The sequence below is a fragment of the Aulonocara stuartgranti genome (assembly GCF_965226115.1).
Source record: "Aulonocara stuartgranti genome assembly, chromosome: 17".
Lineage (NCBI taxonomy): Eukaryota > Metazoa > Chordata > Actinopteri > Cichliformes > Cichlidae > Aulonocara > Aulonocara stuartgranti.
In genome coordinates this window covers 14,495,353-14,510,766 of record NC_138953.1, presented here as the reverse complement: position 1 = coordinate 14,510,766, position 15,414 = coordinate 14,495,353, and the positions used below count along the sequence as shown (strand labels likewise).

At 38.3% G+C, this 15,414-nt stretch overlaps 2 protein-coding genes across 3 annotated transcripts in view; one reads left to right on the top strand and one right to left on the bottom strand.

Annotated features, from left to right (window-relative positions):
• Nucleotides 1-316: 316 nt before the first annotated feature.
• cyldl (cylindromatosis (turban tumor syndrome), like) lies at nucleotides 317-10,570 on the bottom strand. 2 transcript variants are annotated; one of them, XM_082511267.1, is made up of 15 exons: nucleotides 10,255-10,569; nucleotides 9,516-9,986; nucleotides 8,042-8,299; nucleotides 6,991-7,069; nucleotides 6,739-6,914; nucleotides 6,460-6,622; nucleotides 5,480-5,621; nucleotides 4,939-5,049; nucleotides 4,768-4,859; nucleotides 4,614-4,677; nucleotides 4,372-4,504; nucleotides 3,914-4,022; nucleotides 3,723-3,841; nucleotides 1,341-1,554; nucleotides 317-1,264 (listed from the first exon to the last, which is right to left on the bottom strand). In XM_082511267.1, the coding sequence occupies exons 2-15, from the start codon at nucleotides 9,951-9,953 to the stop codon at nucleotides 1,080-1,082; spliced, it is 2,283 nt and encodes a 760-aa protein (XP_082367393.1). In that variant the 5' UTR covers nucleotides 9,954-9,986; nucleotides 10,255-10,569; the 3' UTR covers nucleotides 317-1,079. The 2 variants fall into 2 exon arrangements, with proteins under 2 accessions (XP_082367393.1, XP_082367392.1); XM_082511266.1 differs by having other exon boundaries at nucleotides 4,614-4,859; nucleotides 10,255-10,570.
• A 768-nt stretch (nucleotides 10,571-11,338) lies between these two features.
• The window catches only part of zc3h3 (zinc finger CCCH-type containing 3), a 77,638-nt gene continuing 73,562 nt past the window's right edge, over nucleotides 11,339-15,414 (top strand). Inside the window, exons 1-2 of the mRNA XM_082509883.1 lie at nucleotides 11,339-11,437; nucleotides 13,962-15,330. Of these exons, the coding sequence (XP_082366009.1) occupies nucleotides 11,392-11,437; nucleotides 13,962-15,330 (1,415 nt within the window). The 5' untranslated portion in view covers nucleotides 11,339-11,391. The remainder of the gene's footprint in view (nucleotides 11,438-13,961; nucleotides 15,331-15,414) is intronic.

Genomic DNA, 15,414 nt, shown 5'->3' with positions numbered 1-15,414 from the left:
AAAACATGACAACAGAAAATACACGAAGTGGCAACAACTGAAGCTTAAAATGAAGTACCAAAAAGTGAATCTCCTCTAATGGATAGTTGAGGCTGGTTCCAAAAGGAAATCAGTCCTCATGGACTCACATGTTAAAATTCCTGAATACGGTGTCAGTTGAACAGGCCTAGACACTAGTCAGCAAATGCCTGGAAATCACCGGTCACTCAGGTAAAATGGTTGATGCGTGGTTGGTGGAGTTTGCATAGTTGTGAAGCTGTATGTGTATCAGCACACTGTATGTCCAACTCTTTTAGTAAAGACAGATGATGAAAGGTTTTATTGATTGCATTTATTTATTTATGACATCTATTTTACTGAATATCAGAAGTAGTAATAGTAAAAAATAGAAAAAGGTCACAAGTTCAACCAGGACTCCCAAGCAGCCAGTCAAGCACAGTTTTCCACTGTGATATTATTCCCAACATCTTTTCGTCTCTTAGGTTGCTCACAGAAACATCTTTGTCAAGAATAAAATCATTGTTTCATTTTCAGGTGTGAAATTTAAATACCAGAAGATAAAAAAAATATATCTAAATATATAAAGAAATCCAGCCAACATCCAAATCTGATGCCAAAATAACAGCAGCATATAACATAAGCTTTTAAAATAGAGCTGGTTAGATGGTATTCTTAATGAACCGTACTGAATCATCACTACTGTCTACTTTGAAGGGTTTTTCATCAGCAAAACTCATTTACTTTCACTATACAAGTTGTAAATAAAATTTAAAGTAATTACAAACATCAGCAGTAAACTGTAAAACTATTTTTACAGTGCAATATGTAATTTATGTCCAACACATGCTGCAAGCCAGTAATTATTTTCTTCAGATTATAGTGCAAATTACTTAGAAAGCAATGTCAGTTTATCCTCTACTTCATGCCATATTAGAAAATTATTGTCGCTATAATTTTTTTCCAGCACCCAAGCACCACACACACATTTAAGATATTTGCATGTTAACAAAAGAAAAAAAAAACAATGCAGCAAAAAGAAATTACACAAATAGCAAAACGTCCAGTGTGCTCAAGTTCCATCAGCGATAGAGGCACATAGTGGTGCTTTGGTACAGGTACATGTAGGCATCACAGAAGAGACGCTTTGCTACACCTTTCATATCTCGAGGTGCCTGGTTGGCCAGCTCGGAGGGGGACATTTCCAGGTATTCACCAACCTCGGGGCAGGGCTGCACCTCTGGAATGTTGTAGCCATCCATCTCTCCTGAACGCAATACACACAAGTGAGCCAAAATGCACTCAGAGCTAACTTGTGTATGCATATTAAATATCCCGCTTACCCTGTCTGTCTGCCATGCTGTCGAAGAAGATCCAGTCCTCAGTGTTTGGTCCATATTTGACGAAGGACACATAGTGGCTTGTCTCGATGCAGAGCACAGCGAACAGCTCCATTTTGTCTCTGATCATAGTGTGAGGGTTTTTACGTCCAACATAACCCTTTGGGATTTCCAGGGATGCTGGTTTATGGCTGCGACGCTGAGGATGGGAGTGCACCTGAAAACACATACACACTATTAGACCTGTAAATAGTCACTATTTTATATCTATGTAGCCACTGTTAAATTTCACATTAGTAACTTTAGTTCATTGTCTATAAATGATCCCTAAACCAAAGGAGATATTTGAGACAACTCTATAATGTTGTAAATAAAGATCCTATAATAGTATAGACACAATCCCTACAATCAATCACCGATGAGCAAGCATTTGGTGACAACATGAGGGAAATAAAGTTTTTTGTTAAAACAGGAAGAGACCTCCACCAGAACCAGGGTGAATGATGGAAGGAATGAGAAGAGAGAAAAGAGGAGCACAGAGAGACTACCAACACGAAACAGGACAAAACACATCTCCCCAAACAGCTTTAGCCTAGCTAAAGTATGACATTATTAGCTATCTCTGCGTCCAAATGCTCCTTTAGTTCCCAAAACCAAACAAGCACTGGGGCACCATTAAAAGTTTAAAGCCTCAGATTCTTTCAATTCCAATGAAATACCCAGTGGGACATTTTCCTAGGCTGGAGGATCAGGGGAAAGAGAAGACAGAAAAGAGAAACACTGGAGAGGCCACTAACAACAACTGGGAAAAAAAAAAACGCATTACAGGTCCCAAAGCACATCAGCCCTGTGCAAAAATGTAGCATGAGGGCTAAATTGGTCTCAATAAAAATATATGTTGATGGTTTATTGGCAGAGACAAATTAGACCATCTGGGAAGAAGAAGAAGACGGCGAAAATGGATAAAACATGAGCTGAAGCAGTGTTTTAAGAGAAAGACTGCAAAGCCTGAACCTTCTAATATATGCTGAAAAATTCAAAATTTTTGAAAATGGTGTGTTTAGCGAAACTTCTAACAAATAAAAAATATATATAATTTTTTATTTATGAGTTTTAATTTGTATCAAATTTGATTCAAATAACATGTTTGCAATTTATTGCTTAAAAGTGTATTGTTAGATGTATTTAGGTTTTTCTGGCAAAAACTATGACACCGATGTTGCTGAAGTCACAAAAACTCATTTACCAAATATCATCCACTTGATGTTACAGAGCTAATTGAAAATACAACAAATAAATTCAATAATAAAATTGAAATTGAGAAATATTTTTCCTTGATCAGCTGCTTACAGCATTCGTTTACCACCATCCAGTTTGCTCTTCCTGAATGGAGTGCTAGCAGGTGCTCCAGAAGAGCTTTCTTGCACATTTTGCAGAGCATTGTGCTTTTTACTAAATCATCATCAGAGCCTCACACTCAGCTCTCACTGTTAGATATGTTTGGGCTTCAGTCATTGTAGTCATGGTGTTGCTATATCACAGATATTGTGATGTGACATTTTTATATCATGTAAAAATGTATGTATTCAACAACATGACAAGGCACAGCTCTAGTCACGCACTACTTAAGTGGATGACCTAGTTATCTGTGTACGTCCTTCATTTGCTATCTGTATGTATAAGAGGAAAGGAGGAAGACTTCACATACACTAGCCTACACTAGTTGATGTCTGACAAAAATTAATTTAAATATTTCATAAAATATTCAAATTTTCGCACAGTGTTTCATTTAGAGGCTTGATAGTATGCCACTGAACTGATATAGTGTTTCAGCAGTACTTACTAGGACCAACAGTTAAACAGCAGACGGTGAGCAGGTGATGTAATGCACCAAGAGCAGAGTTAATTAGCTGCTGTTCAATTCAGTGCACAAACTGATTCAGAAAGCAGCCAAGCATAGATTTTTATATATAGACAAGCAAAACAACACCATGTGTTGCAAAGCCAGATAAATACACAATATTATACACAATAATTATACAGTAATAATAAAAAAAATCTGAACAGGTAGCTAACAAATATCTCTCAAACCAACTGGGATTTCGGTCTAAAATTTGATGACCTATATTAAGTCAAAGTTCTAGTTTTAGTGCATGTTCAACACTGACAGACCACTTGTTTGCAGTACAGATCAGCCTTGATTGTGATTTAATTTGTTTCCTCTCTATATCTGAGTCCTACCTCCTAATAGCAGCTAAATCTGATGAAACTGTGGTGAGGTGGGAGGTTTCACATGGAGAAATGACGTCAATACATTCCCTCTACCGTGACAAATTAAGCCAAAGACAAACAAAATGATTCAGGTGTTAAAACAATGTGACAAACCTGTTTTGAACACTTCTCGCAGAAGACTTTGAATCCTGTCGGGCTGAAAAGGGGATCTTTAAAACAGTCGACGCACTCAACCTGTGCCAGGGTTCCACACAGCATGCACTGCTGGGGACCTGAAAAACACACCGTGCGTTGTATTCACTGTGTTAAATTTAGTCGCTGTGAGTTTGTATTCTTAATCTGACCTTCAGAGAGGAGGTCAGTGACATCCAGCTCCAGAGAGGGGATGATTTTGTCAAACATCTTGAATTTCTTCCCAAAGCGAGGCATCTGGAGGATGAGGCAGGACGGCACCTGGAGTGATGGTACGATGAAATAAGATGAAAGACCACACAGACTGAATACGCTCAAGTGATCAGATTCCAGGTGGTCTGCTCAGAAAGCTTCCCCACAGAGCCATCTACTGGAGAACCAACCATTACAAGTCTGTCTATTACATGTCTGTGAGAAAACAGCTAAATCATTTTTGGATTAATCTGTGGGGGGAAAAAAACAGTTTCCATTTTTTTGGTAACTGAAATATTATAATACAGGATTGTCCTTCTATTCTGATAAATATCGTTATATTTTTAATTTGTTAAGCAATAAAACAAAAGTGAAAGTGGGACTTTAAAGTTTGTGCCTAACAATGAAGTGCTCTCACCTCTGCCAGCTTAAGACCTGCACTGTGGAAGGAATGTTCTAGTAGCTGCTGCACTGTTGGCAGAACTAGTCTGTGGTTCTGGTCCAGGAAAATCTGATAGCAGTAACTCTCCTGCACTTTACCTGCAGCTGATCTAAAATGGGAGAACACACAAGAATAGTCTGCATTCCAGGTATGAGTCTCAAAATGCATTATACTATACAGTACAGCAGGAGACAGTAATTTAGCTATAGTAAGTGTACAGTTTTAGCAGAGGATCCAGGGCGAGGATGTGGTGCATGATGACACTGAGGAACTCCTCTGGATCTGAAAGACAAAAGTAACATGAATACTTCAAACTCAACCACTTAAGACAAAACAAATGCCTTCCAGAAAAGCTTTCCCAAATAAGCAGACCCTTCTCATCTGTGGTGAATGATTGGCTGTAGCCATGTTTCTGCAGCTGCTGTCGTAGCTTCATGATGTGTCTTCCTTCCACAAAGCCGTTACTGCAAACGGCACACACAGAACTTTCATAACAGCAAAAATAAAATGCAATCCATGTGATGATTTGATCAAAACACAGACCTGCGGAGGGGGTTGACTATGTCATTGAGCAGTGTTCTCTGAATTGGGGCATCTTGAGGTGTTGTTGATTTGAACAACATGGAGTCCAACACGGAAGAGCAGGAAAACAAACTGAAAGCAAAGAAAGAAACTAAGTTAACATAAAGAACTGTACATTCCCTAACATTATGGATTTTTAAAAATATAATAAAAAGTCAGACTGGAATCCTTTCAGTATGCTTTGAAAATGCAGTTAAAGAAACTGCTTTCATATTAGATTTGCTATGTTAAATGCACAACTGGTTTCATCTCTGTACCCACACATTGAATGTACAGTACAGCATTCAATTGCAGTAGCTGGTATACCAACAATATAGTAGAAATGGAGACACCATCAAACAATTTCTAACCAGTAGAAGCAGGACAAGGCATCTGCACTGATGATGATGTCAATGCTAGCTAGCTAGTTAGCTAAAAGCCATTACAGGTAAATTCGTTTGTTGGGGAAGCTGTGCATTATTTAAAACTGTAAAACCACAGGATAATAATTTATTATGCTGACCTGAAGAGGGCAGCGTCCATGTAGCAAGAGTTACAGTGTCCTTGAATCCCCTTCATTCGTCCAGTCAGAAGCTGCTTAACCTGCTCTGTGCTCATAGGCGGAACAGTCTGCAACTCAGCTGTACTGTGGTCTGTTTGATCCACTAAATCAAAACATAAACAGCAAATATGTGGTTATGTATATAAACAGATAACAGATATAGATGTCCAAATGGCTGTTGTAAAGTGTATGCTACAGTCAGCTGTTGGACAAATGTGCAACTGGAGCACTGCATTTGATGCTGCTGCTAAAAATGCTTCAAAAATACAAACAGTAAACACTACTGATACTTTATATTAAAAAAAGACAAGTATAGAGAAAGACAAAATAGAAATGCATGTTTCAAGTAAGTAAAAGGAAACAAAGCTTAATTTTTGCAAATTAATTCTCCCTCTGCTGCCAGAAAAGTTCAAACTCAACCAAAATGTAGTTTGTTTTGTTTTGTTTTTTGCTGTTTTCAGTATAAAATAATCCTTTGTGGACAAGGGGTCACTCACGGCCAGTTGGATGTAAACTACACTGAAGAAAGCACCGGGACACTAATTACATCTACAGGAGCTCAGCTGTGGAGCTCCTGGCACAGTTTTTGTGCTGATGTTAATGCCAGAAGAACTTTGAAACAACAGAGCCACTTCATTGCTGTGGTTCCTAAACACATGCTCTTTGCAACAATAACACTTCTAGTAGATCATGGAACATCTGAGAGAGGAAGAAGTTCACAAACTTGCTGGAGTGGTGGCATCCTATTATAGTACTACACTCAAGTTCAGTGAGAGCTTTAGACCAACAAATTATTTCACAAATGTTTGGAAAAACGGACTGCGTGGCTAGGTGCTCGAGTCTTATATACCTGTGGCCTCTTGAATTCAAAGGATTAAGCTTAAGAGGTGTGGCCTAATACATTTTTCCATAGAGTGTAGGTTTGTCCATCCTGTACTAACCAGTGTCCTCAGGCTGCATTTTCTCATTGTGATTGGATGATGTGCTCTGAAAGCGTGAGTCAGGCCGGCATGAGCTCAGCTTCACAAACAGGGCTCTCTTCACAGGACATTTGAAATAACGCTGACCTTTAAAAGTACCATCACTCACTCCTTTGTTCTCATCCTGCAGATCAGAATACAGACTGATTATACCAATGTCTGAAATTTAACCCAACATTAAACGCAAACTAAAACATAAATATGCAAAACAGTTTTAAATGATGATGAGTAAAGACTTACCAGTTCCAAGCCAACCATAGTTTCACTTCGATCAGGCAGCTTGCCTATCCAGCGAATAATTCCATATGTGTTGCCTTCACCCAGAGTCACTTCTACCATAGAGTTCAAACTCAGACCCATATAGAGATAATCTGTATCAGCTTCTGGGGGTGTGTCGACATCCATGCTCTCTCCCTCTGCAATGAAAAATGTGTTTGGCTGAGGCATGATGCAAATGTAAAACAAACAAACAAATGTAAAAAGACCTCAAACCTGCAATCAGCTCTCCTTTGATAACCGCTTCTAATGGAACTCTAACTTCACCCCCCGTCTTCCCAGATTCATCTTTGTCCTGAAAACACCAACAGACAAAGGAAATATTACTGTCCTATACTCCACTACTACTGCTGAAGCAGTTTTAGAGAGTCTTAACAAAGTTTGGTTGTAACTGTAAACTCAAAGAAAAGCAGGAGCACGTAAATGACAGAATATCATCAGACAGGATAATTATCAGTGCACTGCTATTTTCAATTGGATTCAGATCCAGACTTTTACAGGACCATTCTGAGACAATAGCATGATTTAAATTACTCACTCCAGTGAATTCTGAATCCCCATCTCCGATCAAACATTAAGCTATTATGAATCTAGCTATGACAATGTTAGCATTAGCATTTAGTAAACACTAGTCAGTCTGATGAATGTAACTTAAGACTGTGGTCTTTGTATTTGTGTTCTGCCACATGGATGTATTTTGTAGAGTGAATATCCTAAATGTGATTTTTTTTTTTATTAATCATTATAAAAATAAGGCATTATTTTATAAAAGTCATTTTCACACACAGAGCAGCTGTCAGTCGAGTGACCTGCACAGAATGTGAAGCTGGGTTTCAGCCAGTTAGACCCATTTTACAGCGAGATCTGTAAACAAAACAAAATCCACCAATCCAGTAGTACATCATACTGTATGGCACAACTGAAGCAGTAAAGTCATATACATGTAGCTCATGCTGGTTTATGTTCAGACACACAGCTGCTGATGCCAGGATGGAAAGGTAAATGCTTTAGCTCCTCTAAATTGTCAACAGAAATGTAATTAAGTGATTACTTTTACTAGATGAAATGATGATGCTGTAAATCTCAGGTGTGTTTCATAACAAAGAGTTTGCTTACAATTTAAACAGGTAATTATTTAGTCCCTATTATTTGTTATTATTTCTTTGAAAACATAAAAATCTGATTTTGTAGAATAAGCTTTGTGGATTTATGGCACAAAATTACATTTGATATGATTTTGGAATTAAAAAAATGGAATATTACTTACCGTGGAAATCTGAACGAAACATTGTCCACCTATTTCCAGTAAGTCCAGCACCATTCCATAGCGAAATTTATCATCGATGAAGCAAGTAACTCTGTCTCCCAACTCTAGCCTTTCTGACTGTAGGGATGGCTTATGGACAGGGGGTAATAAAGAGCTGACTCTGTTGAATGGGGTAAAAACGCCACAGTTTTTGTCACACTTGAAATATCTTTCACCCCTATAGGTCCCATCACAGTAGCCCTTTCCTCTGTCTGGTCCCTGGAGAAAAAGAAGCAGAGCAGATTAAAACTGATGTCACACAAGACCTCAGTTAAATTTCTCTACCAGTTGTTCTGCTTTGCAAACTGCAATCATGCTGTGCAGTTGTGGAGTTGAATGGCTCCACCTGGCTTCAGCTTGTGAGGTTTTTACATTTATACGATTTCAATTAGTGTACTGTTTTACAAGACATTTTGAAACTTATTCAAAATAGTGACCTTACAAAGAAATTGATGCTTTTTCAAGCATGAAGCAGTGCACCCTTTCAACTTTGGATTGCTTGTGTTGTCTCCATACACCACTCCACAATGACAAAGCAAGTTAAAATACTCCCAAAACAAATTTGAGGGTATTTTAATGATTTATTCAAAAATAAATGGTTGAAGTATCATCTTTAGAGACATTTTTACAATACAGACATTTTTATGGTTCATACTGGCTCTGTCAGTTGTCCTTGATAGTTTCCACAACTTAAATTTGTCTGTGAGACAGGATTGTATCTGACAATCTCTGTGGCAATTTAAGTGCCCAAAAAGATGGCAACCACCCTTACTCACAGCTGGATACATTTCAAAATCTTTGTAGCTCTGCTTGACCAGCCAAGCTAAACCGGGACATCAATAATGTGGTAGCTCATCCAGCTCATGATCTATCACAATTCATCAGGTTATTGCCCATGAGATGACAATCGTGACCTTGACCCATAGTACGTTTGAGTTAACACCCATTAGGTGCTCAGGATCTTGATGCACATTGCCATGAAAACTTCTCCGATCTGAATCCAAACGAGGTTCTCAGAAAATATATATATATTTTTAAATGACTGTGCATTCATGCTTTCTGAAGAACTGGGCTGAGCTTGAAAGAAAAATACAAGGGAGAGTTGAGGAAAATGTGCCAAGCTTGTAAGATTATTCTCAAAAGACTTACTCCTTTCAAAGGAACTTTAATCCAGTCCTGAGCAATGGGTCTAAATATTTATGAATCTGGTAATGATTCAGTCTTATTTACTTATGTTTATAAATGTTCAAATCACTTCAAAAACCTGCTCTTGCCATTTAATTGTAGAGTAGTATGGTGTGTATATTAACAAACCCAGTTTGAAACACTACCACTTGTCTTTGCTTGGAGGCAGAAATCTCAAACCAAAATGAAACCTATAATATGTGTATATCTTCTGGATATGCCAGAAGGAGTAAGAAAAAAAACATCAAACCTGTAGTTCGATTCCAAAAAAGGATCCTGGTATGGGACAAGAAATAGATGCCTTTTTTATTGGTCCAATGTAGTGAATGATGCCTCTGAGCTTCTTCCCAGCTTCCTCCACAGTCACTTCAGTACCTATAGCAAGTTGCATTGCTGCTTGTAGATCATGTCGCTCTCTGAAACACCTCAGCCTCTCAGCTTCATCAGGCAGTGCCTGCAGCAGCTCAACTTCCTCTACACACAGCTGCTCCATGTCGTTGGCCTCCAAGTCATAGTCTATTCTAGAGTAGTTCATTAAACATATTCGTAGCTTTAATGGAGGGGGGGATTTTTTCATTTCTGAGATGTACTTATTTTCAGGCATGTAAACAATACTTCCAGCTTTTTCAAAACTGATCCTTTCTGGCTTTTTTGTTAAGATGAAGTACACATTTTCTGTTGATGCCATGTTGCCGAGCCAGGAGATGTAAAGGGGTACCTACTGTACAGAGACACACAGAAAACACACACAGCACAAATGTGTTGTTCAGACAGGTGTGAAAACAAAACAAAAAAACAATATACCTATTATCAATTTTGACACCAGCACTCAAGCTAGCTGGCTAACGAGCTACAATGTCAACTCTACAAATAAGCAGAGTTCAAACTGAAAACGGAGTCAACATTGTTTATAATTCTAAACCTTCAGACCGTCTGCATCAGTCTCTCCAGCGAGTATTTATTTATAAAGAAACCTCCGTTAGCTTTACCTTCAATTATTCAGCAACTTTAGAGATTGCTTTCCTTTCTGTCTTCTCTGTTCGTTTTACGTCCAATCAGCTGCCTTAACTTTCACTTCCTCTTTCATTTCATTTCGCAGCAGCGTCACTGGTACTTTGTTCATGACAGTTCATAGAAACATTTTTGGACCAGACGAACAAACTTTTGGCCCAAAACTACTTCCCCGAAGGGAATTCTAAACTTTATAAAACGCAAATACAGAGACGCTTCCCGAAATGACGAAATGATGTTTTCAAATCGGTTGTCAGCCAGCTGCGCATCAACGATAGCGAGGTTACGAAATGAAGCCCTTAGTACTGTCTTACAGACAGCTAACGGCTTTGTCAGTTGAATCTGACAATCCAGCCTCAAGAATGCTGACTGCATGTAGTACATGAAAATTGAAGCTTGTTTTTTTTATACATGTGTGCATATCAGATAAATTCTGGGCAATTAATTACCTTGTGGTGTGTGATCTGCCTTTGGAGCTTCCTTTTATTGTTGTTTGTTTTTGTAGCTGAAAGTCGGTTCATAGTTTGTTCAGTCATTGTGTTTGTTCTCACTGTGATTTCCATACAAGAATCAATACAGAAAAGTGGTCTCTTAGTTGTATTGTATTTAAAAATGTCTTACAATTAACGTGTCTGAATAAGCCTGGTTAATCCAGGCACAGTAATGGGAGTCCTTTGCACGGAAAGTAGTTTCTGGAAAGGAGGCAGCTGGTTCTTCTTGCTCAAAGCACGCATCATGCATTGCCTTAACCAGGCAAAGTCATTTAGACATATGGCCTTACACATCTACATATACATGCAAAGAGAAACCACAGCCTTGATAAAGCTGAAGACATTTATCTTTGTTTATTGTGTTTTAGTAACATTTTAAGTCTCCAATAAAATTAACTCTGCTCACCACAACAGTAAATTAAATAAATAAATAAATAAATAAATAAATAAATAAATAAGAAAATTCTACTCATTCTTACGGCCCACTTTGAGTTAAATGTCAAGCCTGTAAGTCAATACTGAGGATAAACATCGATGACTTTCTTCAGACTGTGATTGGCCAACATGAAATACGTCATTCTTAAGGGCGTCGCCATTTAATGACGAAAGGTTGTGGTCGTAAACATGGAGGAGAGAGAAGCACTTAAGAGACAAATTGACCTTTTACAAAGTAAGTCTCTCCCGGTAAATGTTGACAATTGTAGTTGTTACAGGCGGGTTAACAAAGGCTGTTTTGCACAACACGGCTGCTTGAAGCTTGTCGGTCGTACGCGTTTTGTTGAAGGATAACAGTTAGCGTTGTGCCACCTCTACGCAGTAACATACTTTTTTAACGATATTCACGTGTCTTAACAGAGCCGTTAGTGTCCTTTGAAGAATGCTTCCTGTTTGCCTTTGGAAGCAAGTAAATGGCTGTTTATGTCGGTGTCAGCTCCCTGTAACAGCATAAAGGTTCAGTCCTGTTTATAGTCCCCCGCACTAGTGATGACAGCACAGCGCCATAACAAACCTGGTTTTAATTACTTAACTTTAAGGCATAGTCGTACATTTATTTACATAAAGTACTAAAATAGTTACCGGTATTAAAAATTTGCTAGATAGCATAGCGACAGAGCGGAAAACAAGTGTATAATCTTCCAGAAAAGCATAAAAAACTCACTGCTACAGATTTTTCAAGTCTCTTACTCGAAGGAAGTAATGAGAGTTATTTGAAAGATGTTCTTTCCTTCCTGACACTGGTCAGTCTCCAGGATTTCCTATAGGGATCTGTAGAGTAAACTCAGCGAGTAAAGGATGGAGTATTATGAGCCTGTTCCGTTGTCAGTATGCTCTGACGCTGATTTGCATAGTGTTCCACTGTTATATTACAATTAACTGGGGAAGTAAACGGTCACCAGGACCTAAAATCTGAATGTTTCCAGTCATGTTTCCAGTCATCAGTCATATTTAGCTTAAATGAGTAAAAAGTGTTATGATATTTCCTTAAATCCTTAAATTACGTTTTGGGAAAAAAAAAAGCCCAAAAGATTTCTTCTCCCTTAAAATAATTATACTAATATCACCGGCTCTGGTACTGTAGAAATTTCTGACTGGTTTCGATTCATGATATTTTAGGTATAGCACTCAAAATATCATGTTCCTTGTTCCTTTTGTATGCTTTCTTTGTGTTATGGTTACTATCTGACCACCTCTGTATTTGTATTTTGAGTTAAAGATGATTAAGAGTGATAGATGGTCTCAGGACACAGTCAACCGCAGATAGACTGACAGACGTTGTTGTCAGTCCAGATTGGAGGGCATACATTGTAAGAATTCAGTGTGTGGAAATCCTGCCAGCTTAACCTGGAAAAGTGAAGTGATGTCATTGACTAAAGAAGATATATATTTTTCCCAGTTATTTTCTCTTAAATTCGTTTCATTTCGTTTTGTTTTTATTGACAAATTGGCTGTTTTTCATTTTTTGGAAATTTACAACTTTAACATTGTCAATTGTATTTTTCAGAACATTAACTCGCCTCTCACCCATTATTATTTTTCTTCAGTGTCACTAATATGTGATTGTTCTAAACAATAATAAAGTGAGGAAATTTTTTTTTAAAAGCATAAAAACAAATAAAAAATACTTTCTCCTTATCAGTGCCTGTATCTCTCTAACCAGTCAGAGAGCTCCAGACTGCGTTCCTTACTTACATTGCTTTTTCACCAGAGACCAAAAGAGTTATGGAAATGCTAATTGAAGAAGCTAATCAAGTAGTTAATGTAATAGTTAATTAAGCAGCTAGTAAGAAATGGAAATTGAAATTGAGGAGCAGAGTCATTATTTAAATGTCAGAAAAAACACATTTGTATTCCTAATTTGCTTTTTTTAATCCATTTACTTTATTTGAAAGTCATTTTTTACATTTGTTTTGAATTCAAAAATGTTTTTAGTGAGATTTTTATTGAAAATTATTTTTTTCCGTTTAAAGCGTTCATCAATGGATTGATAATTAATTCAGAAATACTAATTTATAATTCCTCCTTCTATTTTATTCTATTAAGTTAACAATATCATGAACTTTATTAATGTCTAATTACATAATAGAAGTTCACGTTGTTGTTTTTTTTAAGATTTGCTAATTCATGTTTGATTGTACAATTAATTATTAAATCACAAAATGCTTTGTTTTGATGTCTGTGACACTTGTGGTGCTCCATAGCTGCTGCTGTGTTGGTGGATTATCAGTATCTGCTGTTATTGATCCAGTTGATTGGTATTGGCCTGATTAAGTTTGTCAGTTGTGGATATTTAGCTTTTTTTCTTTTCTTTTTGATTTAGTTTGAAAAGAATGAGTAATACAATACATTAGGTTAAATAAAATGCACCTGGGTTCCAGCAGGTTCTTACAAAGTTGTCAAACATTTAACAATGAAATCAAGAATATGGAGGTCATAAAATGTGTTTTATTATATAGAGATTTTCTTTAGGTGTTACATTTTCAGATGTTGGCCACTGTAGGCTAAGCAGCCTGATGGTAGCCCTATACAGTAAATGGTGAAAACTACAAATCAAATTCAAATTAAATTCTTAAAAACATAACTTAGAATTGAGAAATGGGGCATAAATTGTGTTGTAGAGCTAATTTTAACGATTATTTGTTTGCATATTTTTGTTGGACTTTTTAAAATACTTTTGCCTGTTTTCAAATTTCCAGATCTCATCAACAAACATAAAAGTACCCATGGCGATACACCATTTACAGGAACTGAGCAGAGCCACACACAATCTTCAGTGCCAGCCAGGGGCCGAGGTCAAAGTGCATCTATGATCTACCCTCCCAGCTCCAGAGGAAGACTCTATGCTCCTCAGAGCTGTGGAAGTTGGAGGAAAACGTACTCTCTGAGAAACAAGAACCCTGAATCCTCTGCTGGACATCCCTCAGCTTCTGCCTCCTCCACTGTCCATCACTCTCATAGCATGTCACTGCCCAGCCTCAGCACGGGAAGCAGGACTGCCACTTTATCATCAGGGATATCTCAGCTGAAGAAAAAAGAACATATAAGCAGCACAACGGAGAGTAGAGTTGTAGCAACAGAGAGAAAAAACAGTGATGCTCTTGGAAAAATGGGGTCAGCAGCAGAGTTTACGCAGAGGGTTGACAGCAGGAACACAGGCCTGCAGGGAAAGAAAATTGGTGTTTCTTTTGAAGTGGCCTCTTCAGCCACAGCCAGTACCTCAGCCATTCAGAAGAGCAGCTCCCAAGTAAAGATTGGACCTTCCCTGAAAAGCATAACCAGTACAGACACTCAACAGATTGTTGCTAAAACATCTCAGGTAACTCTCACTGCTGGTCTCTCTACTGCATTACAACAAGCTTCCTCTAACTCATCTTTACAAAGCAGCAAAGCCCAGGTCAATACTTCATATTCAAATAAATCAAAGTTCACTTGGGTAAAGGGTCAGAGTGCTGCAGGAGCAGAGCTCAAACCACTGAGCTCTGTTTCAACACCGTCAGCAGTTGTTGCCCCAACATCTGTCTTGAAATCTGGAGTTGCCATTGAAAGCCCCCCTTCATTTGTAGTTGCTAAGAGAACCACTGCTAAGAAGTTACCTCGAAAGCTTAGCCAGCCCACTGTAGCTGCCAAGACCTCAAAGTACCGCTGGGTGTCCTCTGCAGGAGCCCAAGCTAAGACATCTCGTAAGCCTCCATCTCCCAAACCCTTGACTCTCACACAGAGAAGTCTGGACAAAGGAGAGGCCACAAGGAAACTTAAACCAGGTTCTTCTCCTTCTGTAAAATTGAAAAAAGGTATTGCAGTGTCCTCTGCTGGCACCTCACAGAGTAGCCGCTATCGCTGGAAAGCAGGGGGCCAGAGTACATCTGTGGCAGGGACAGCAGGAGCAACAGCAAACCGCCGTAGATCTGCTTTCCACTGGACAGCTGAGAAAAGTAACAAAGGATTGAAAGGAGGGATTTCTGTGCCCCTAAGTTTACCTCAGCGCACCTCCATGTTGTCATCCTCCTCGCCTGGAGGGTTCAAGCTCCGCAGCAGGATGAAGATTATTAGAAGGTCTACTATCAGGTGAATAATGCACATGACATGATGGCTCTTGTTAAGGCTTTTTACTGCCCTACCCCCTAATATATACTGCATCCTTGTCAGTAG

Coding starts and splice junctions, on each gene's coding strand:
- cyldl (XM_082511266.1), bottom strand. CDS start 9,953: ATGGCATCAACAGAAAATGTGTACTTCATCTTAACAAAAAAGCCAGAA. Junction 5,050..5,479: donor ATGGACGCTGCCCTCTTCAG/GTCAGCATAATA, acceptor CTTTGCTTTCAG/TTTGTTTTCCTGCTCTTCCG. Junction 4,860..4,938: donor ATAGTCAACCCCCTCCGCAG/GTCTGTGTTTTG, acceptor TGCCGTTTGCAG/TAACGGCTTTGTGGAAGGAA.